Consider the following 24,416-nt stretch of genomic DNA (forward strand, 5'->3'; position numbering starts at 1 on the left):
TTTAAGTTTACACAATATTTATACAAACTAAAATGTTATCCTAAAGAAGAAGAAAAAAAACACACACATGTAAATTCTTACCCTCTCTTACACATTTTCCAAAAATGGCTAGGATGTAAACATATAGTAACCAGAAGAGAAAAAGAGGGAGGAGTTGCTAACTGTATCAAAACCAAAAAATGAAACAAAATATAGTTAAATCACATTTTTTAAATTGTTAATTTCTCCCTTTATTATACAGTTTAATATATAGTATAATTATTATAGTTTTATATAACATAATTTTGCATAAATTACTTTCCTATATTTCTACTCTGTTTATATAGTCACTGAAGCTCACTGTGACACATGCATACACACATGCACACACAAAACAGACCTTAAAATATCTATACAATCAAATAGCTGGATCAAACACGTCATAACATCTTAGTTGTACAAGTTTCTCTGAAAATTTTCAAATTATTTTCCTAATTCTGTTCCATTATTTATATAATTTACTTTTATTTGTATTTTTAAGCTAAAATGTTTTCCACAACTTAATGTCTCTTTAGATTCAAATCTACTTGAAAATGGGCTAGTGCCAAAGAAGCAATCTAACACCATCTATGTGGTTCAATAGCCATTTATCAATTGATCATTATCTCTATCTGGTTTTATTAACTCTTTTCTAGCTAGAGGGAGACCTAAACCAATTTTCCCTTTCAAAACACACACACACACACACACTGACCTCCACTAACTCACTCAAAACCCTGAAGGTAACATCTAATTTTTAAAGCGTGGCACAAGTTATTTGGTCCTAAGGTCAGTAAAAACACATTGTGTTCCAACCACAAACAGAGCCACCCAGGCAGGGATATGCTCAGCAGCACACCTCTCAAAGCACACTGCAATGACAAGGACTATCTCTGGAGGAAATGAACCTAACTTGGTAGAATGGGAAACGGCACATACAGAGTTGCTTATTGGGTTTATGTTGATTGCATTTAAACCCCAGCTTACCGTATCAGCAGTAATCAGGGTCCCTCTACAGGATATGTCAAAATACACCTTATTCAAATGCATTTATCCTTTCTAGAATTCTGCGATCAAACTGTTCGCTAGCTATAATGCTACAAAACCCTGGAACTGAGCACAACATTCTGCAGATGGATTTCTAAGCGAGGGTAGTTTATAGCCTAGCAAATTGTTTTCTTTCCTTTATGATCAATACTTTTAAAAAATCTAAATCAATGCAATAAAATATTTCCTTCTCATGCACTATTACAAACAAAACAGGTTTTTTTTCTTTTTAAAGAAAGCAGGTTTGTTTGTTTTTTTAAATAAGAAACCATATCAATTTCTTAACCGTCATCTGCTCAAAATTCAAGTATTTGTCCGTGACACTTTCGTGCTGCGTGGATGATACTATCACACTAAACTCTGGCTTTGTGCGAAGGGTTTGGTGCAGGCTTTTGAAAAGCAAGACGTTGTCTAGGAGGGAGGCACCAGGGAACTTCCCTCCCTCGCTTGAGCCCAGTCCAAGATGAAAGTTTTCTGGGCTGTTTCCCTCTGCTTCCTCCTCTCACCCTCGCTCCCCCTCGGAGGAGCCGCAGAGCCAGCAATTGTGCAAGAGGAGCCGCCGAACGCGCAGGACGCGTATCACGGAGCGCATGGTACGAGCCGCCGGCCCGGTGATTAATGATCAGTAGCCGCTGGCCCCGCACTAACACCTAGGCTTTCCGGGCAGAGCCAGCACACCCCGCCGCCGCTGCCAGCTCGGCCGGACCGAGGAGAGGCTCTGGGGAGGACGCCGAGGCTGCTCCGGAGTGTGAGTGCGCCGGCCGGCGGGCGAGCGAGCGGGCGGGCGGGCGCACGGAGCCGGAGCTGGAGGCTGCGGGAAGCGCAGGAGCAGCGGAGGCGGGCGGGCGGGCAGAGGCGCTGGGACCGGGGCCGGAACAGCCCGCCACGCACCCGCCTCCTCCTCCAGCGACTCTGGACCCTGCGCGCTGGCAGCGATGCCTGCACAGCCTCCTGCCCTCGGGTCGGACCTGGAGCTGCTTCCAGCCCCAGCAAGTCAGCTGGGCTGTGCGGAGGGGACCCTACATGCTGTCACTGTGTGGCTGGAGAGCCTCCTCTGAGACAGCAGACACTTTGATGAAGTGATCCGTAAAGAGAGAAAAAGATACATCTGTGGGGTTGGGTGGCTTTTAGGGGAAAATTTTTTTTATTTTTTTTTTAACGCAAAACAAAGAAACCGTCTTCTCTGGACCCAGGTGGTACTGTGAAACTTTGCAACAAATGCCTCTGCTTTCTTTGACTTCAGTATCCTTTCCCCCTTTTTTTCCTTTAAGGAGCCCTTAGGGGAACCAGGAAGTCACCCTGCCATTCCAGTAACACAGTCATGACAAAATTAGAGCCCAACTAGGAAGTGATCAATTTTTTTTTTTTTTTTGGTACATGTTAAGAAAGAAAAACAGCAGAAACAAAAGTGCACATAACAATTCAAGATTTCTTTAAAAAAAAAAAAAAAGAAGAAGAAAAGAAAGTAACTTACCTGTTGGGACATTCTGAATAAAAGGTTAGTATCAGCGTTTTGCCATGTCCCCATGAACCCTGGTTCAGCCGCAGTCGTTCTGGTTCCGAACTGCATGGAGTTGTCAGTACAGGAGCCTCTTAAAGTCAAGTCTCTTGCCCTCTTTGGCTCTCTGTCTCTCTGTGTCTCTCTTTCTCTCACATCCACTTCTGCCTCTTCTGACTGAAAAGTGAAGGTGGATTTTTTGAGCCTCTTGGCAGCCAGTAGCAGGAGGGTAGTGTAGTTAAGAAGCTGGCTGAACTGTGCATTTCATTTGGGGAGGGGGGGCGCCCTGGGGGAGGGAGGGGGGGGTCCGAGCTTCTTTCGCACCTTCTGCACAGACACCCCTATCATGTATGCATGGACTGTGACTCCCCGGGCTTGCCTTGGCTCAGTTTAACAGCTGCCTGTCAGGTGTGCAGGCAGCACTGGAGACCCAACCATCAGCCTCAAACTCTCAGCCACTGCATGTCATTGGACAGCAGAGCTAGGAGTCAACGGCACCCGTTCCACTGTCAGGCACCAAATGACACCCTGTGCTCACCCCTCCTGCAGACACACGGAGAGATACACACACACTTCTGCCCTCTCCGAGCAGCGCCACTCCCACGGACAGACCGACAGCACACGGGGTGAGGAGGAGCGGGGGCCCTTCCCTGGGAATTCCCCCCAACAATGCTTTCAGGTATAACATGCAGTATCTGGCATCAGTCTTTGCTCTAACATTTGTAAAACTGCTAGGCTTACACACTATTTTTTTTTCTAGTTATACTGGAAGAAAAAAAAACAAAACATTCAGATGTAAGAGAATGTAAAATTGGCTCAGTTGTTGTCAAAATGTAAACTCCCAAAAGTCATAATAGGAGTGTGCTGGGCTATTTAGAACCACGTAGAAACTCCTAAAGGAAATAATATGCATAGGGACATAACTTTACACTCTAAGAAGTAAATAAATAAACTTAGCAGTTTTTTTCCTAACAAGGAAGATGCACAGTAAACATTTGCAAAATACATGCATGTACACTACTTAATGTCCAGTACCTCAGGTCATTCATTAATTACTAAATTGGATGTTAAGTAATAAGAAATTGAATGACAAAGGGAAAAAAAGTATACCTTTTCTTAAAGTTCAAAAGTAGAGAAAAGTCCTTTGTGAAAGTTGCTGGATGAAGCATCTACAATATCCTTCCAAATCATAAGAAGAAGAAAAAAAGAAACAAAATGAAGGGGAAAAAATCCTATCCGATTTCAGGCAAAAAGCAATGAATACAAAATTCCATTTTTCATTCAACATCTCTATGGAAAATTCTACGTTTTCCTGCCTGATGAAATATAACCTCCGATAGCATGTCATATTCTTAATTAAAACTAGTTTTTAAAAGAAAATACCTATTTATTAGATAGTATTTATCATACCCTATTTATGGAAAAAGCAGAACTGAGCAAAATGCACTGTACATAAACAGTGACTTCCAAATGGAAAGCTAAATTCATGTCATCTCGTAAAAGTAGTCAGCAGGAAAAAGCCATCCTTCCTAAACTTAAAATGTAAGGAACATTAATCTTCAACTACCTACAAATATCGAGGACAAATGTACCACTCTCCTTGCTCCTTCTTAAACTGAAGAATAACAATAAACCTTACTCTCTGAAACAACAAAAGGCACAGAAAGAGCTTCAGTGGCAGCTCTGTGTCATTAGTGGACAATGAGAAAAGATGAGAAAACGTACACTATGTTGACACAAATGTGCCTTCCCCTCTAGATCCAACATCTCCTGAAAGCTTTTCTGTTAAACTTCCCTCCGGTTCACCACCATTAAGCACAAAAAAGTCTCAAAAGCAGCAAATTCAATATCTGAGAAGAAGCAAACAAGAACCCAAAGAATTGTTGCCTTAAAATATATTAAGTCCACCTGTGGTCAATAAATATTCTTGCAGGGGGAGGGCAGGAAAAGACCCTATGAGTCAATTGTCAACAGTGACTGTACCTTTACAGCTAGCTATTACCCACTTAAACTCCCTCTAAAATTTGCTAGCCTCTTGATTTCTGAAGTGGCACTCAGTGCCTCAGTCAAGCTGCCTGCTCAGCTCCTGACCTTCCCACTAATGGCTGTTATTTGTGGGAGGCTTAAGGACACTGTCAATAGCGTGCTTCCTCCTCGCTCCTCTCAAGCTGTTGTATTGCTCTGCCTGCGTGTTCTCTCTCGCCTGCTTCTTGCTCTCTCTAGTCCCCCCTCCTCCCTTCCTCTCCCCTTAACTCCCTCTTCCTCTTCTTCCAGCCCCCACCTCTTTTTTCTTTCAGTCCAGCAGTCCTCTTCTTTCCCTGCTATCCTCCCCCCAACTCCTCTCTCTCCCTCCCTCCCTCCCTCCCTCTCTCTCTCTCTCTCTCTCTCTCTCTCTCTCTCTCTCTCTCTCTCTCTCTCTCTCTCACACACACACACACACACACACACACACACACACACAGAAAACAACACAAAAATCAACTGGCATGCAGCAGCAAGCACCTGCAGTAATAGACTCTTTTATTAAAACTGTTATTCTGCAAGACTTGAAATTCCCCGTGGACCAGGCCATGTCAAAGCCGATATAATTAACTAGAGGCTCAGCAACGGATCAATTACCAGACAAGCAAGTGATAGTGAAATCAATGAAAGATCATCAGCCACATTATCAGTGTTGCAACTCATTAGGGCAAAACTGAGAAATGTGCTCAAAGCGAGCCCAAGCAAGGTGGCATTACAAAACAAAGGGCTAATTTGGAGACCCTGCTGTGAACAATCTGTAACAGAATTAGCCTTTTTTCCCCCTAAACTGCACAGCTCCGTAACTAAATGTGACAGACTGAGAGAAGCAGTTTATTAAGACACCAACCCCAAGTTTATTTAGTTCATAAACTCTCTCCTAAAAAAATCAATACAGTCTGTACAGGGTTATTAGGCTGACTAGCTAATACATCCAAATCTAGTCTGCTCGGCCAGCAGTCTGCTGACAAAATGCTGTCTAGCGCAGGCAAACTGAGCCATTTCAGACATCAGTGTCTGAGGTTGCTCTGAAGCAGGTCTGCCATGTAACTAGTACCTGCATATTACTGTCAAGGCACAAGCCTCAAAATTACAGGGATGGCTTTCTAACGTTCAAAGTATTTTTTTTCCACAACAAATCTATATCATCCGATACTGCACTGGGAAGTGGATTTGATTAAAGGAAAATTTAACTAGTCTGTAAGACTAGTTTACAAAGACAACAAGCTTTATTACAGAAAGAGACAACAACAAAATATACCTACAAGGCACAAGAATGATTTTTGAGTTTGTCCACTGGCTCAATAGTCTGCAGAGTATGAAACAGCTATCTGGAATCATTTGTGATAAAGTTATTTAAAACTGGGGGTGGCAGCAGTGGAGGCAGGTATCACTTCCACAGTAAGTGCTTTTTTTCTGCCCTGGTTTTATGTATTTCAGGTTAAAGAACTGCAAATACTAAAGGCTATGTGTTGGCTGATAGTGAGAGATGTACCGTGGAAATTAAGGAGGACACCAACCAGGTCTAAATGGCACCCATGACAGTCAAGACAATATGGGAATGGGAATGCCTCCACCTCATCAGAACTCATACACAGATTAAGAAACTCCCATGCAGTCTACAGTGTTAAAATAGACTGGAGAACTGAAGGAAAAGGTGACATTTTGAAAGTGATTTCTGATGTTTATGATGTTTAACATTTAAACTGTATTTTCCCAGAACTTCAGTAAAATCCAACTTATTGATTGTTGCAAATAAACATCTTCTTACTTTGGAGCTGATACTTGCTAAGCATTTCATAGCGCAAATTGAGTAATCTGTTCAAAAAAAAATGTTAGCCATATGTATTCTAAACCTATACTACAGATGCTGATGTTTTGGGTAATAATTAAAAGTTGTAATTACAGAGAATTTAAAAAAAAAATCTTTTTGCATATAGCTTCACACTGTGCATGTACCCTCAATGAGGTCCAATTAGTTGCAAGGAATTTGCATTTCCGTGTTGTGTGGGATAACAAGACTACAGGGAGGCACAACACAATTCCACCAGCAGAGGAGGAGAGTGGGGTCCCTTCTTGTTAGCTCTGTAAGCAAGAATTCCCACAACTGACTGTTTAAAATGTTACTGATCTTTCCATTATTTGGGTACTGAGGTAGGTTTAGGTCTTCCCCTCCAAAAAAGAAAAAGAAAAGTCACACGTTGGTTTCAACTATCAGCCCCAGTAAATAAATACCTGAAGGAACAAATGAGCAAGGGATTTTGCTTAGCCTGTATGTTTGTGGTTTTATTTTTGTTTTGGGAGATGGGGGAGATCTTCCATACTTTTTGTCTTCTTTTTTATATCAATACTTACTATACCTCCTTTAAAAACGCACTGCTTTAAAAAAAAAAAAAAATTCCATAACAGGGGTTAGGGAAACCTCACTGAGACAGTTATATGTAAATATAAGGTTTGGAGATAAAAGGCATGTGTTTAGTACACTAAGAAAGTACTCAAGGATTTTCATGCATGTCTAGCTATGTCCCAACAGTGTAAATGTAAAATAAATGTGCAGCTCATGTACACAGTTTCATAGGCATCTCCGGGACTTCTGCTGGCCCACAGAACAATACCTGTAATTCCCCGAGTTCAGTTCAGCAGCTGTTAGCAGATTCTGTAATCTGTAATGACAGTAAACTGGCCTTTGCTCTTCTTTTATTCACTATTCATTTTCAAGGCTTGGTTAAGTACAGAGCTGGGTTAAAGATCAGTGGTTTTTCATGTGACACACTCTGGTATTCATCTAATGGCTTGTCAAGACAAAACTGTCCCTGTTCTTGCCAAAATAAAAATGACGCTCCACATCGCATGACAATCAGCACTTCCTAATGGCAAAACAACTCAAGCTTTTGTAATTCACTTATAGGAAAATGTTTAATAATTGGCTCTCTAGCCCTATATGTGGAATTAGGTTGTCATTCTCAAAGGAGATTTAAAGAAAAAAAATGTTTTAGCCACTCTTAGTTCTGAAGCAACAAACATATAGTTTGTGATCAAATTAGACTTTACTGTATAAAAGTAATGCTGAAGCTACAAATTTGTATGACATTAAGGTATGTAACTTAATATATGCAAATTATGCAGAAGTGGCAGGCTAGGCCCAGGCACAGAGGTAGGGAGAACCAATTGAGGAAATGTCATTTTTTTTTTTTTTAACAACAAAGTATGGGACTTGCTTTGCAACATCTGTTGGGCTGTGTAGTATTAACAGATGTCTTAAGTGAAAAAAGGAAAAAGAATTAATAAAGGAAACCTCCTCTGAACAGATAATCCACCCAAATTTCCATATTCCTGAGGGGAAAAAGTTGACAGCAGCCTTTTTCCCCTGTGAAACCTGCCCTCCCTGTTTTATGGTGCACAGTTATGTTTTCTATGTGAAGTAAAGGAGGAACACGTTTGACTCACTGTAGAGAAGAGAATAAAGAAAAAGGAAAACTAACAACTTCAACCGCAGTTTTCCCTTGTGAATAATTATATCATAATCCAAGCTGCCTGTTTTCCCTTGAGTCACATATGTAAGCTGATGGGAGGACAGTGAAAACTTCACCCCCCCAAAAAAACACTCAAAAAGATGACCTATAACTGTACTGAGCCTTCATGCTTTGGGGGAAAGAAAGGAAGGAAAATGTAAAAGCGCCTCGTAAGACACAGTGCTGATATGAACACATTTCCACACATTAAGGCGCTCATCTTCGCCATTAGGGTTCACCCATTATTTATACCGAAATCCTCGCACTCTCCCCTGGCTCCTCATTTCCATTACCACCTTTCAGATCCTCATAAGGTATGAAATGCCCCTCTTTCACAGACAAGAGGTCCACAGCAGTGAGGTCTGATGATCACAAAGAGAACTTTTGGATTCTACCAGCTGGATCTCTGTATTTAAATTTTAAGAAAACTGGGAAACTTTTCTTAGTTAGCAATTTCCATTCGTGTTTCAATTTATTATTGGATTTAGGCAGACCTGAGTGTAGCTGCCCTTAATCCAGATTACAAAGATGATGCACATATGCCAGCCATTGAGTCTAACCTGGTGCTGGTTTGTGGGTAAATAACGTAAAAGATGGACCTGTATCCTTCTATAAATCTCTTGGCAGACACCTATTCTACTGCTTATTCTCCAAAAATTTGGGACATTCACTTGGGTTAACAGCTAGCTTGTGGATTAACCAAATCAAAATTCAGTCAAGGATCTTGATATATTCAAGTGAAGGGGGGAAATGGTGTTGTCTTCTCTGATTGTTGGTCTCTCTCTCCTCTATGAACATCTGGGTTAAAATTTTACGTTATCTCACGTTTACCACTATACCTTATCCATATTGCTCTGGCAGTGGGCCGGAGACATTTCAACATATAGAAATCTCAAGGCCTGCACACCCAAGAGTCACAGGTTCGATTCCTGGTCCAGGACACATATTTAACCTAGGCCAGGGTGTGTTCAGGAGATAACCAATCAATGTGTCTCTCTCCCATCAGTATTTCTCTACCTCTGTCTCTTTCCTCCCTTCCACTCTCTAAAAATCAATGGAAAAATTACAGATCTTGTAACATAGAAATTCACACCTGAAACCTGTTATGTTCATGTTGACCCATGTCACCCCAAACAATTTAATAAATTTTTAAAAATCAATGGGGGAAAAAATATCAAGTGAGGATTTTAAAAATAACTTTTGTCCAAAAAAATGATCACCTACACTGAGGGAGAAAGCTTGTATGCTAAAAACATCATTATGTGACCTCAAACTGAGGGGAAAAAACAGACCTCCTAAAATAAGGTATGCATAGGACACAAGTTTAAGCCACTTTAAACAGCAGCATGAACACCCCTGCAAGCCAATACTGCCTACAAGCTTCACCCATCTATGGCAAAGAGAGAAACCACCCTGGTTGGCATTTGCCTCTACACCAACTGGAACCATCACTTATACAGCCTCTGCTGATCGCCTAGTTCAGGACTCTGTTTCAGAGAAACACATCCAGGACCTATCCAAATGCCACAATCTCTTGATACACTATTAACAATAAAAAATAAAAATATTTGAGTAAGATGTTATAGCTGAGGTAGCTTATACAATGTTGGGGAAATGATGAATTTTTTTAGCAGATGCAAAAGCATCAGTCAGCATGCATTTGGAGCCTCCACAAGATCAAACATTCTACCTACCCTATTTCGGTTTAAAAACTGAAAAGTGACTGTACTCATCTTCTCTCAGGTACAAACAGTGACAATGGCTTCTTTTACTATAACCTGGAGTAAGTATTTTATGAGAAAAGTCTTCTAGAGGAAAAGAACCAGTGATGTGTTTCCTTAAATGAGTATCAAAACTCAGGCTGTGGAGCAGACATGGGGAATTAGGTTTGTATGACCATGAAGAGCTGCAAGGATCGCAAACACAGTATTAATTTCTTTATTTTCTTCTTTCTGAAGTCTGCGGACTGAGAAGCCTGCAGCTCCAGTGAAAATGTCATAATAATAGTTTAAATTACTGTCAGGAAGAAAGATTGAGATTCACAGACACCCAGAAAAATCCAACACTGCTTTTGGAATTATCACAGGGGGAAAAAAGAGCAACTCTATTGATGTCACCCTCCTTATGTGAAATTTACAGACCTAAAAAGCAAATTTAAAAAGTGCAATAATACCACTGCCTTGGTTTCAACGTCTTCAGAAAAACCACAGAGATTCTTTAGTATACATCCACATTTTAGTGGAAAATTTTTGAAACAAATCAAATTTGAATGAACTTGGAGACTGTTTTCAAAATTAAGAATCCCAGAAGATGCTAGAAACTCATTAACAGCAAGTTGAAAGAGGAGAGAATTAACAGGTGGCTTGGTTCTGAATAGTAATGATCTTCAATGGGGAGCAGTGGCTGCATGAGACCCAAGGAAAGCTCCTGGTTGCAGGTGAGGTTCTGATCTCCTGCTGCTTGGTGGTTCTGGCAATGGTCGCTCTGTAACTCAAGCAGCATGCACTTACGAATTGTGCACTTTCCTGTAAGCGTATTATATTTTGATTCTAAAAGCTGACTACTGCTACTGTTAATGGTAATACTACTAAAAATAGTGGTGATAAAAGAATAAGAAAGAATAGGAAAAGGAAGGAAAAGAAAAAAATAATGGAGGGTGGGAGAGATGATGAAAGGACAGAAAAAGGCACCAGATACTTCATTACCGTCAGAAATTATTCAGATAACTGTCATTACATGTTCTTCTTGCTGGCAATAAAGTTTTCAAGTGTTAGGAATCGAGTAAATAACTTGAGTTTCACAGAATGAGGATGAATGTGAAAGATAGTTAACGGGTGGGAGGAAGTACTTAGGTGAGCCAGACCTTAGCTAGGCGGTGCAAGTGCATGGCTATCTCCGAGGGGCTTAAATGAGAAAGAACCCCACAACACAGGATCCTGAAACCTGCTCGCCTGTCTTGCTCTTTGAACCTGGTTCTCTGACAGACTGAAGTGTGAAAATTGGGGGTGGGTAGTTTGGGGTAGGCAATGAATATGCCTACTGAGACACTGGAAGAACATATAGAGAGTACTAGTTAGAGGTACTGACTATATCAAGAAAATTTTTTTTAAAAAAAAGATAGTAATTGCAGATATACTCCTCTGACCACCGAAACCCTTTTTAAAAGGTAAATGTTCTAAGTCTGTCAGTAGTCAATCATTACATAAACAAAGGCTAGAGAGAATGGCAGAAACAAGTGGGAAAGCCTACAGCATTTGCTAATTGACTGAGAGGGAATACACGTTTGTCCTGATTAGTTGTTTCTAGCTCCCTTTTCTTGCATTTAAAAAAAAAAATTTCTGTGTACTAGATTGTATGTTTTTCTTTATAATAAATGGAAGAAGCCGAAACCTGTTTGGTTCAGTGGATAGAGCGTCTGTCTGCGAACTGAAAGGTCCTAGTTAGAGAAACAGAACTAATGAGGACAAACATGTATTCCCTCTCAGTCAATTAGCAAATGCTGTAGGCTTTCCCACTTGTTACTTCCATTCTCTCCAGCCTTTGTTTATGTAATGATTGACTACTGACAGACTTAGAACATTTACCTTTTAAAAAGGGTTTCGGTAGTCAGAGGAGTATATCTGCAATTACTATCTTTTTTAAAAATTTGTCTTGATATAGTCAGTACCTCGATTTTTTACAGAGAGGAAGGGAGAGGGATAAAGCGCTAGAAACATTGATGAGAGAGAAACATCAACCAGCTGCCTCCTACACACACCCCAATGGGGAAGTGCCTGCAACCAATGTACATGCCCTTGACCGGAATTGAACCTGGGACCTTTCAGTTCGCAGACAGACGCTCTATCCACTGAACCAAACCGGTTTCCGCTTCTTCCATTTATTATAAAGAAAAACATTCTAAATTAATATCCATTTTTCACCCTTGTTAGGGAATACTTGACCTACTTGCCAGGTACAAGAAGGTATGGGGAACAGAAAAGTTAAAACAAGAGTCCCTGCTCACAGGAAGCATACAGTCTAGTACACAGAAAAAAACTGAGCGAAGTAAGAGAGGGGTTTTCTGTTTTTGTACATGGCAGCATTTGCATTGGAACTGCAGAACTGGTAATACTCCCAGAGAAGTGATCCAATTAGACTAGAACATGAGGTAGGACCTGAGCTGAGTAACGATGAATGGAAAGAATGGACTGGTCAACAGGAACTAGTATAATAAGCACAGCCCTAGATTCCACTCTAAAGAGGTGCTATTTATCCTGTTACCACCACCACCACCACCACCACCACCCCCGCCCCCATCAAAACTGCTGAAAGCTTCTGAACAGCGGCATGGGGTGATCGTTACTGTACCCTAAGATTCATCTGGCAACAGAAAGACTGAAGTGTGGAAAGACAGAAGCACAGACACCTATTAGGAAGCCTTTATAAGTAATCTGGATAAACGGCAGCAGACAATAGGGCTGAGGGAAAGAGCAAACTACAATGCAGAGTTAAAGTCCAGGGGACAAGCATGACAGATGAGATGCAATAATAAATGAAAAGAGTCAAAGATGACACCAAAGCTCTGTTATTCTGAGCCTCGGGGAAAATGGCAACACTGCCAACAGAAATGGAGATGAGCTAGTTCTGGGGGCTACACAGTGAGCTTGGTTTGAGAAAACTGCAGATCACGTCAGTGATGAGGCAAACAGAAATGTCCAGAAAGCAGACGGATGCTGGAGTTATCAGATCTGGGACCCCTCTGCAGAGAAGTGACAGATGAGGTAAGAGAAAGTGGCCAAGGGCAGCATCTAGGGGGATACCCAGTTATTGGGGGGGGGGGGGGGGTGTTAACAGAGGCATCACGATTGTCCAATGTTCTGAATGACGAGAAGACAAGAGTTTACAGAGCTAGGATGATCAGAGTTCTGAATGTCCTAAAACACAGTGCTACCTTTACAGTAGAGTAAAACCTCATATAGTAGTAAGTCGTAGCAAAAAGTAAGAGCAAAACAAGGTGCATGGGAATGATAAATACTCAGCAGAATAATGCTTGAATGGGGGGTAGGGATTGGGCAGAGGGGATGGCTGCAGCTACAATATAATTGGGGGAATACTTGACCTACTTGCCAGGGCTTCAGATACACATGTGCACTATCAGTTCTGAAGCTTGGGCAAATGGGTGCTCATTATACCATACCTCAAACAGATTTCTGGCTGCAATATTTTATAACTACATTTTGTGTCCTGAGACTGTGTCTTAGTGGACTGATAGGTCGAAAAGTTGTAGAATCTAGATTCTAAAGGATTTAGGTAAGCAAATGATAAAGACAAGGAGGCAGAAAGGATAAAACATTCTTTGGTGGACAACTTCGGCAAAACAAGTAAGTGAAGTAAGAGAGGGGTGGTCTGAAAAGTCAGTAAGGACTAGGAAACATTGTGTTAGTGTGTTGATGATTTGCTTCACACTAAGGGGAGGGGTAGGAAGAGAAGATGGGATGTTAAAAAAAAAAATCTATCCATAGGCAAAAGAGATCAAGCCAGCAAAGAAAAAGATATTGAAAAATCTAACCAGAGGGGGAAATGACATAAAAGGGGGCTAGGAGAGAATGGGATCAAGAGCACAAATGAAAAGGGTAGCCCTGAAGGGAAAAACAACAACACTTTTCTCAGAAGGTAAGCGATATACATACTGAGAGTGCAGACACCCAACGTGCTGCTCATTTCTCCCACTGAGCTGCACACTTGTTGAAAGGAACAGAGTTTTATCCATCTTTGGCAAGCCAGGACCTAACTGAGTCCTTAACACATAGCAAATGGTCAATAAGCAATAGCTACACAAAAGAAATGATCATCTCAGCAAAGACGAAGTCACTTACTAAGAGAAACAAAGACAGGATGAAACCAAGGATCACCTGAGAGTAGAAAGGGTTTGGTCCAATTGGAGAGAGTAAAATGAAACTCTGAATAATAAGAGATGAGTTAAGACATGGCACAGAGCAGAAAGAACTCAACCTTGGTTCCAAAAAAAAGCGTAAGGAATTACAAGCAAACAGACGGTTCAAGAAAGTGCGGCTCAGATTTCTCACTTTGGGAACTAGAACACTTACAACAGCAAGAAGTCCCTAATGCAAAGTTGGGAAAAATGCCTTGCTCCAAAACATAGACTCTATTAGGCTATAGTACCTTGTAAATAATTGCCTTTATAAGGCGTTCCTATAGCATAGGGTTCTTATCAACAAATTAAAACACTGATAATTGATTCTTGGATGAAATTATTTCATCTTTATTTAGATGTCCCTCAGTTCTAAGCATTTTAAACATTACTCTAGTGTGTGTTTGTTTGTTTTTAATGTCTATACATGTATTCCTAGCTAATGAAATTCCCTAAGCAAACAAAAATTAAAAAAAACACAAAAACTTCATGCTATGTCACATATGTGATTTGAAGGAAGGAGTGGGAGGGAGATATGGAAGAAGTCACTTCATTAACAAACATGAGAGGAAGCTGAGGAGAGCCAAGTCCCGCCCCTTCCTCCCTGATCCGAGTGTCCCAGCCTACAGTTGTGGTCCAAAGTCACACTGGCTCTCTGTACAATTAGTGCAGCCTGCATTAGCAGAACGGGGCACTCTTGGTCCAGAAACCCTCTGGAGAACTCAGGGAAATGATGAGTTCCATCACCTGGCCAACATCAGCAACCGCCAAACAGCCACCTCAGGGAATTGGACAAAGACGTTCCTCCACTGTGCTGGCAGCCACGGCAGGCTCTCTCCCTAACCCAGTCCCTTTGTGAGGACCGCTGTCTAAGTGACCTGTCATAGAGCTTTATAAAGCCGCATTAATACTGTGGGCCAAAATGAGATTGATCTTTGAGCTCCCGTGGTCTCCTGTTGTCAACGGTGCATTATAAAACCAATACTAAATACTTTATAAACAGGTCTCCCTACAGTGTATTAGAAAAACAGTGCATATTTCATGCCCCATAGTTAGGTAGCCACATATCCATCAGACTAATAAATTATTTATTAGGTGCTTAGAAGTGCAATAAGAGTCAATAAACTAACTTCGGAATACTTATAAGCTACTATTTCACTGGAAATTGTACCTGAATGAGAAAACTACAGCACTAACTGAATGGGGGAGGGAAACAGCCCTGCTTCTCAAGCACACTTTTAGGAGGAAGCACGGGCCTTATGTGTGAGAAGGGACATGAATTTCTGGGTCCTAAAAAGAGTCTTGGTTATTAAGTTTATAAAGAAAGCACCACCCAACCCCTTGCTCATTTCCTTTCTCTTCTACATAGATTTCTCTGGTCCTGCCAAACTTAGAGACAGCTGAGGGAAATAAAAATTGGTGGAAACATTCTGAACACACCCTGAGTCAGGCCAGATGACAAGCACCAGTAATGGTTTGTACTTGACATCTCCAAAGAAAGTATACGATGGCTTGAGTGTACAAACTTTCTGCTACATGCACAGCATGGAACTAAGCATCTGTGAATCTAAGGTTTAGAGTAGCCTTTTTTGTTTCTATTTTAAATTAAAGGTCCCAAGACTGTAGACACCTTATGATTAGTCCCTGGTACCTAGTCCAACATCATCAAGCATCTCTTCCCTGGTTCCATCAATCTAAAGGAAAAACAAAACAAACAGAAAACAAAAAACAAAAAAACAACTGTTCAAGAATGTATTCTAGCCCTTCAAGAAGGAATTTCTTTAGCTAGGAGTTATTTCCCAAACTATCAGAGGCGTGGCCTTTGTGTAGTATTGTGGGTGCCATGGTTTCACATGTTGGCCACATTAATACTGGAGAGCAAGCATCTGGAACCCACAGCTGAGTGTGTTCCAGCCCCAAAGCACCCGCAAGGCCAATGCCAATGCAAACCACTCTTCCCAGCCCACATCTGAACCACACTGGCTTTCTCCAGGAGCCAGGGGCTGAGATACAACTCTGAAAATGAAGGTTTGGGGTTCTTTCTATTCACATGATGGGTTTGCAGTGTTGAGAAGAACACTGCCACAGAGACTGGCTCTTTTTGTCTCTCTCGTTCCACACCAAGTGAATAAATCCCAAAGAGGGTGCCTGATGGTGTTCCAAAATCTCCCAAAGGAAAAACCTAAACAGATCCCTGAATAGATTTTTACTCTGATTTTGTATTCCTAGAGTCTTACAGTTTTAGCTCTGTAGGCTGGAGTTTTTAAGGTTGAAATATATTTTATGTGGTACTAAAAGAAGTGGAACTAAAGAAGAAACATGGGAGGACCTGATTTCACATCACCTTCTCAAAGAGATCTCTCCAAATCCTAGAAATAATGAAAGAGTTTGGGGGGGGGGGGGAGAAAGACAGGACTAGTATTGTAGTATTACTTTTGCTACTACAACCACTACAGCTAAGATGATTTTTCATATTAATGAGTTTGGTATGTAGACCAACTATAAAAGATGCAGTCTCTGACCTCAAGTACTTATCTCTGTCTTTTGGGATTTACTCCTCCTGCTAGATTTACTTTTATTCTTCATACCCTTACCCAGAGGAAGAGATCATCACTCAGGACTTGGAGCATTTCCATGGGTGGGGTTTATATATGGCAAGGAGAAGGGAGGCAATTTTTGCCCTTGAACAGAGATAATGTTGGCCCTAGCCCTCAAGATGTGTCTAGTTTGTGACAAAGTGAAATATAAACTCCCTGTGAAATATTTACACTGGCCTTGCTGGGGTTTATCAGAAAAATCTTATCAAGTGTGAAAGAGGATAGTATTCCAGTGCTTTATCCCATCAAATATACATGCAAACCGTATCACTGCACACAAACGAGCTAATATTTGACAACAATCTCAACCCACCCTTTACATTCAGTGAGTTATGTTGTGTGTGTGTGTGTGTGTGTGTGCTTATAGCAACATGTGGAGACATCCATGGAGTCAGTTTTGCCCAGTAGTTAAGTGCCAAAGTTCTGCAGCCGATTATGTGGGTTTGAATACCTGGGGAAACTTTTACTAGTTATGTGACCTCGGCAAGTTACCTAGCCTCTCCAAATGCCAAGATTCCTTAACCATAAAAAAAGAAATAATACTAGCTTGCCAAATTGTTGAGAATATTAAATGTTTGATTAGCACAAAAGATTTAGCCAATGCTAAATTGAAGAAGCCTTTAATAAATAGTAGTTGCTGCACATGTATTTATGTGTTAAGAGGCAATGCAAACTATAATAAACCCACCAACCAAGTTTGTCCCTCAGGGTCAAATTTGCTGTGCTTGGTTCAGTAAGTATGTAATGAGTGTGCATGTGTGCTTAGCCCATGGCCAACATGTATAAAAAAAAAAAAAAAAAAGGTCAAGAAATTTTTAATTGAACTATGGATTTCCAGCTGCTGGGGACAAGGGGGAAAGGCAAAGGATGACATATCAGGGAACTAAAGATATGGCAACAGGAAGCTGCTCCTTCATGACAACAATCTGCTGCAGGAAACACAAGCTACTGGTCCTGGCATGCACTCCCCAATGGGAACAGTCTTCCCTCCTCCCCTTTGTACAATCCCCACCCATTTCCCTCAGTTCCCTATATCTGCCTGCCCACGACAGCCATGTGAGCTCACAGCCCTTGGCTATCAGTCAGTCCTTACTCACCTGGCATACGTATATAGAGAGAATTCATTCACAGGTAAATGACAAGTCACACTTAAATAAAATGTCAAGTACCAAAAAATGTTTCCTATTATGTCTACCTCTTACAAGAAATAACACTGAAAAGCTGCATTATGTTCCCTTTCGCATTTTCCTAGACCTGATACCAGATGGGGCAAAAGTAGGTTTACAATTGTTCATATTGAAAATAATAAACTATAATAATACAATATTATTTGTGTTTCGTGCACTCACAACTGTAAACCTACTTTTGCCACACCCTGTATCATTGGTGACAGATATATACACAGTGAGGAAAGCCCTTACCTGCCACCACCGTATCAGGGTCTCTAGTACAATTACAGACATGGGCTTTGTGACAGCTTTTTCAGTAATGGTGGTTCTCAAACCAATAGAGACCATTTTAAAAATAAATGCATACTGCACATACAGGACAAGAAACACAAAGCCTGGGCCCCTTGACCCCTCAGCTTGAGTCATACTAGAGGCCCCGTGCATGAAATTAGTGTAGGGGAGAGGGGGAGACAGAAAGGGGGTCCTGAGGGATTAGGCCTAAATCGGCAATCGGGCATCCCTCTCACAATCTGAGAAAGCTGGCTTCTAACCGCTCACCTGTCTGCTAGATCACGCCTAACTACTCAACTGCCTAACTGATCACCCCTAACAGCCTTCTGCCTAGGCCCCTGCCTCCATAGCTTAATCCGGAAGGATGTCCAGAATGACATCGGGAAGGTTGTTAGGCTGTCCAGTCTAATTAGCATATTATACTTTTATTATCATAGGTACCAAAAAAAAGTTAAGAAAACGGATCTACTTGTATTATAATACTTTACTATACAAATAGGGAAAGTGGGAAAATGGAGGCAAAGTCAAAAAATTAGCTTTTGAGACTGGGGATTCCTAAACTGCTTTTACATCACAGAGATCTGGAGGACTGAATATCAGTAGTGTATGAGAGCTATTCCACTGACTTGTGAGAACAGACTATTGAACTTTCAAATGTTTAATGTTAACCCATTGACATTGTTAACTAGAAATCATGGTGGGAAGGGTTAGACCACAGCAATCTGCAAACGCTACAAGTCAGAGCTCTCCTACCCCAACAAACCAGTTGTTGAACATTTAAAAGCACAGTACCCCTTGAGATTCTGACATCTGGCTAAGTTTGGAATTGTCAAATGGTGCATATGGTCATGTATGGTTCTTTGTACTTCTTTCTTGAGATTTCAGGTTTCTGGTGAAGGGTATGAAGAAAACCAAACCAGACACTTAAGAGTTACAGAATAAAATAAATCAGTGCATACGTCTGGAATGCATAGTATATATAAGGCAGGGTGGAACATTCTATGAAAGCTACAGTAGGATCTCAGCATCCAGATCTCTGAGGAAGTTAATCATTCTGGATAAGCACAGAGTCCAGGGATATCACTTCACATTTTCTGAGCACCTGTTGTGTGCCAGGTCTGTGGAAAGCAGAAAGTATTTTTTCATTTGCTCTTCACAGGTCCTATGAGATAGGAATTATTATTCTCATCTTACCAATAAGGAAATTGAAGCTAAGAAAGTTAAGTCACTTGGCTAACGTCTTATATGAAGTGTCAAAGTGGTGATTTCAAGACCAAGTTGGTCTGATGTCAAAACATGTGTTCATCCCAATACCTGGCATTGCTTCTCCAGTTTTCTACATTTTAGACAAGAATTTTGCTAGATGATGTTGCATGTTCACCCTATGTTTTAAACAGTAAATATCTTCCTTGATAATTAGAATTTTTCATTTTGAATGTCAAATTAATATATGATAATACTATTAGGATTTCTAAAGGATTGCTGGTGGGGGGTGGGACATGATACTGATTGCTTCTAGAGGGAAAAGAATCTCTGGGGAAAATCTGGTTTTAAGTGTAAAGAATCAACCATTTTATGCTCATATACGGTATTTCTAATATTTAACAACTTCCAACTTCTGTTTTATATTACTATGAGCCTTTCTTAAAAAATATTGAAGCAATGGTTAAAAAAGAATAAAATAAAGCTGTAAGTACTGATAAGGGACATCTTTAGATAAATAATGAGTAAAGGCAGAATACAGAACATTAAGTATAGTGTATGATCATTTGTGTAACAAAAAAAAAAAAAACACTGGGAAGGGGTTAATAAATACCTCTATATTTGGACTAAAGTTCTATAACTTTAAGAATCTAGTACACAGAAATTACTTCTGAGGAGGGTTGGGAAATCTGTTGTCACTGTATATGCTTCTGTACTCTTTTCTCACTTCTTACAATATTTATCTTTTAATAATTAAAACAAAAATTTTAGACTTTTAGAGTTTTCAGATCCTAAGCAATACGGGGGAATGACTATTTAAGAAGTTCAATATCTAAGCTTGGATGTGTTATTGCATCTTTTGGATGCTTTATTCATATGCTCAAAAACACGATTTTTCCTGGTTCTCAACTGTGCTCATAGTTGAAAGGTATTCATATTTAAGACAAGGCCCTCTCTTTCACCTGAACTACATTGAGTTGAAGAGATTATATACAAACACCCTACTTAAATAAAAGATAGGAATAACCTCTGTCTCTTACTAAAGTAGACGTGCAACAAGTCACCATTTCTGTTATTAACTAACTACGAAGGCCCGGTACACAACATTCATACACTGGAGGTAGGGTCCTTCAGCCTGGACTGCACCCTCTCGGGCTTAGGCTAGCAGGCGGACATCCCTCCAGGGACCCTTAGCCTCTCCTGCCACTGCCACTGTGCTCGCCAGCCATGAGCCCTGCTTTTGGCTGAGTGGTGCTCCCCCTGTGGGAGTGCACTGACCACCAGAGGGCAGCTCCTGAGTTGAGTGTCTGCCCCCTCGTGGTCAGTGCACATCATAGGGACCAGTCGTTCCACCTTTGGGTTGATTTGCATATTAGCCTTTTATTATATAGGACAATGCTTCCAGGAGCATAAGTGATTTAGTCAAAAGAGGGATATGGGCTGAGTTTCTTGGGCTAAGGATAACACTAAATGGCAAAGAGATCATGCCAAATAGTCATGAATAGAAACAAGTGTAAGAAAGCACTGCTCCTTAGGTAGGTGAAGGATGCTAGTAAAAGATGAGATTAGAAAAAGAATATACAAGCAAACTGTAGACGCCTTGAAAATTAGACTTTGTTTCTGAACTGAAAAAGTTAAGTAATGAAAGTTGTGTTTTGTCTTAGAGACAGTGTGCAAGACGTATCAGAAAAGTGTTAGATCTGAGGCAGAAATATTCATTCAATTAGGGGATTGTGTTGTATTCAAACATTCCCACAGAATGTAAGCTCCAAGAGTAAGGAAGTTTGTTGGTTTCCATCTGCCTACACAATAAGTATCTAAACACTATATAGTATATACTAATAGAAAATGGACAGCCCATCACAAAATATAAGAACCTAAACTAGGTGATAGTGAAACACAAAGAAAGGATTTTGAGTTGTTATGTTTTGTTTGTTTAAAGACCTAAAATAATTGATACATTAGCTTTGGGGGGAGGGGCAGTTGAAGATAATTTGAGGTTTTCCAATCAGAAAAAAATGGTGGAGAAGAAATGTCTAAAACTAACATTTAGTTGTGTGCATTAGATATAATTTGATACTTTACACATCTATGCTGAGTTAAATATTTCTACTTAAAATATATTCTCTGATCTTCATAACTCTGTCCTCGATTCTCTACATTGTATTCCAGACTGGCACCTCAACCAACAGCATATAGCTTCACCACTCAACTCTAGGCTGGCCATATCATCTTCCATATAGAACTTGACTTGCAGGAATGTTATACATAGTAGGCTATCCATTTGGCAAAGCAAATATCTGCCCCCAACAGATGAGAATGAATGGGTATCCCTCCAGAATGCTTGCCATACTCAATCAGCAAATGCAAGTCCTCTCAACAAATTAGAATCTGCCAGTTTTCTGCAAATGAATAGCCTTCTTGCTTAGAACTTGCTTAGAACTCAGGGTCTCTGAATTGGACCAAAGCAGTCTCTCTAGAACTGCTGCCAACACATATTTCACACTTTTGTTAATAAACAGTTAAGCTTCCCACCCATCAAAGCTGAAAGCAAATTCATGTCCATTCCACCTTTATATTCTTACCATCGCTGGCAGGCTGCCTTGCATTCAGGAGTATTTCAGAAAATTGGTTGAACGTATGAACACATGATGAATAAATGAAGGGTTACAGTAACTTTCTGGAGTTTCTATGTTGGAGGAGAACTTCAGGTCCTGGTCCTGTTGCCATTCCGCTCAGCAGCTATGGCAGGCACTGCTAACTGAGCACCCAACTTTCCTCCCCATCCTGACCCACCTCAGCCTCTCAAAGAATTCACTGTCAGTCAGAATCACCCACCAGATGAAACCTACTTGCCCTTCCTGAACTATGCCTTGTTTCAAAAGTTCCAATTTGGTGCCATTTAAATAGATTTTCAGGTAAGCCCAAAAGAAAAAATCGTAAAACATGGCTAACAACAATACTGTGAACTTACTTATAAAATAGGCTTAAATGTAGTAAAGATACCTGGCACACTGTGAGCACTGGAGTCCTGCATGAAAAAAGGCAAAATAAGGAGACCAGTCTTTCTCCAAGATCTCCCTAATGAGAAGTGCTAAGTGCCTTCAGGAAAACTTGGCACTGCATCTAAGAGATCAGCAATGAAATATCAAGAAAAGTCCATCTTTTCATTGCCAGAGGGAAGGGAGTTTGGGGGACTGGGTGAAAAGGTGAAGGCATTGAGAAGTACAGATTGGTAGTTACAAAAGCAGTCATGCGTATGTAAAATACAGCATAAGTAATATATAGTCAATAATACTATATAATAAAAGGCTAATATGCAAATTGTCACCTCAACCAGGAGTTCAACCGGGAGTTCGACCAGGAGGTGGGGCCAGCTGGCCAACTGCCCATGGCCCCCCTTCCCGCTGGCCAGCCAGACCTCATACATGCACAAATTTGTGCACCTGGCCTCTAGTATTATAGTAACTATGTATGGTGTCAGGTGGGTACTGGAAATATTGGGGGAGGGGCTCTTTGAAAGGTATATGGTTGTCTAACCACTATGTTGTACACCTTAAACTAATAAAAAATAATATTGAACTGTAATTAAAAGATAAAATTACAGCCATAACCAGTCTGACTCAGTGAATTGAGCTGTGGGTCCCATGTTCCATTCTGGTCAAGGGCATGTACCTTGCTTGCAGGCACAACCCCAGTAGAGGGTGTGCATGAGGCAGCTGATTGATGTTTCTGTCTCATCATTGTTTCTAACTCTCTCTCTCCCTTTCCCTTCCTCTCTGTAAAATATCAATAAAATATATTTTTTAAATAAAAAATAAAATTACAAAAAAAAGAAAATTCCATTTTTAGTCCAAAAAAAGAAACAAAAAAAAAACCTGTTTCCCTTGAACTGCAGTCATATTTTTTTCAAAATTAAAATAAATAGCCTGGCCTGTGTGACTCTGTTGATCATTGACCTATGATCCTAGAGGTCATGATTCCATTCCCGATCAGGCCACATGCCCAGGTTGTAGGCTCAATCCCCAGTAGGAGACATGCAAGAGGCAGCTGATCAAGGATTCTCTCTGATCATTGATGTTTCTATCTGTTTCTCCCTCTCCCTTTCTTCTATGAAATCAATAAAAATATATTTTAAAAATAAAATAAATAAATATAAAATATTCTAGAGTCATTTGTTGAGTGAGTACATAAGTAATCATATAAAAAGTTTTTAACAATTTCTCTAGAAATATTAAAAATCAAGATGAATTCCCAAGCATACTATGCATTTATTTTTAATTAGTTTATTTTTTTATTCTAATGAGATCATTAAAAGATCCGATTTTTAATGTTTTGAGATTTGAATTCCTATCTGAAGACAAAAATAACTGCTGTGTGATACTTCTAAGAACTTTAAAAAAATTATTTCTTTTAAGAAATAAGAGATTAGATGACAAACTATTCACCTTGTCACATGTTATGGAAAAACAAACAAACAAAAAACCTTAAATGAGGAGGAAGTATACTTCAGATGGCAAGTTGTTTTGGCTATTTTTTGTTACATGCTGTATAACTGGTGCATAAAAATGAAAAGCAAATAAAAACTACTACAAAAAACTAGAGGTTTCAGTATTTTCAAATGTTTGCATTTCCATTGTAGGTAGTACCAAGTCTACTGCTTTAAATACAATTACGCATCACCTGAAACTTTAGCCTCAAGGCACATTAAGACTGTGTCTTCATGACAGTAAAACAACTGACCAATGAAGTCAATGTGTTTGGGGGCAGCAGTAAGTCAAACGAGATATTCCATGCTGCTGCAGACAAAATAACCCGCTGACTGAAGCTGTGAATTAGTAGTTTCATCTTAGAACCGAAATCCTCATGCAATCTTAGAGAACAAGTCATTTTTACAAATTACTTGGCAATCATGCATTTCAAAGACACTATCTCAGATTGCCAGATTTAAAAAAGAATATATAAGCTATACAGCAAATCTATGAACAATCCTTCTTCTCTGGACTCTCTTTTTCTAAACACATGCATACATACCATCACGTAAACACACACGAACTTAATCTATTTTAAAAAGAGAAAGAAGAGGAAGATACATATAATAACTTTCTGTATTTGTACCATAACAAAGAAAACTGCAGGAGGAGTGCGAGC

At 40.2% G+C, this 24,416-nt stretch overlaps 1 protein-coding gene and 1 long non-coding RNA gene across 14 annotated transcripts in view; one reads left to right on the plus strand and one right to left on the minus strand.

Moving 5' to 3' along the window:
• Window positions 1-24,416, minus strand: part of BNC2 (basonuclin 2) — a 432,069-nt gene that overhangs the window by 291,323 nt on the left and 116,330 nt on the right. For 11 of the 13 annotated variants that reach the window (XR_006741320.1, XM_045580260.1, XM_045580259.1 and 8 more), the window contains exon 2: window positions 2,540-2,740. The exons of the other annotated variants lie outside the window; for them this stretch is intronic. Coding sequence is in view for 10 of the 11 variants with exons in the window: in XM_045580260.1 (XP_045436216.1) it covers window positions 2,540-2,740 (201 nt within the window). In the remaining variant the exon portion in view is untranslated. The remainder of the gene's footprint in view (window positions 1-2,539; window positions 2,741-24,416) is intronic. 13 annotated transcript variants of the gene reach the window in all.
• On the plus strand, window positions 1,506-6,494 carry LOC118716600. The gene is made up of 4 exons (XR_004987210.2): window positions 1,506-1,813; window positions 2,337-2,563; window positions 3,113-3,242; window positions 6,023-6,494. It is a non-coding gene; the product is annotated as an uncharacterized LOC118716600 (long non-coding RNA).

Source organism: Pipistrellus kuhlii, unplaced genomic scaffold (assembly GCF_014108245.1).
Source record: "Pipistrellus kuhlii isolate mPipKuh1 unplaced genomic scaffold, mPipKuh1.p scaffold_m20_p_12, whole genome shotgun sequence".
NCBI lineage: Eukaryota > Metazoa > Chordata > Mammalia > Chiroptera > Vespertilionidae > Pipistrellus > Pipistrellus kuhlii.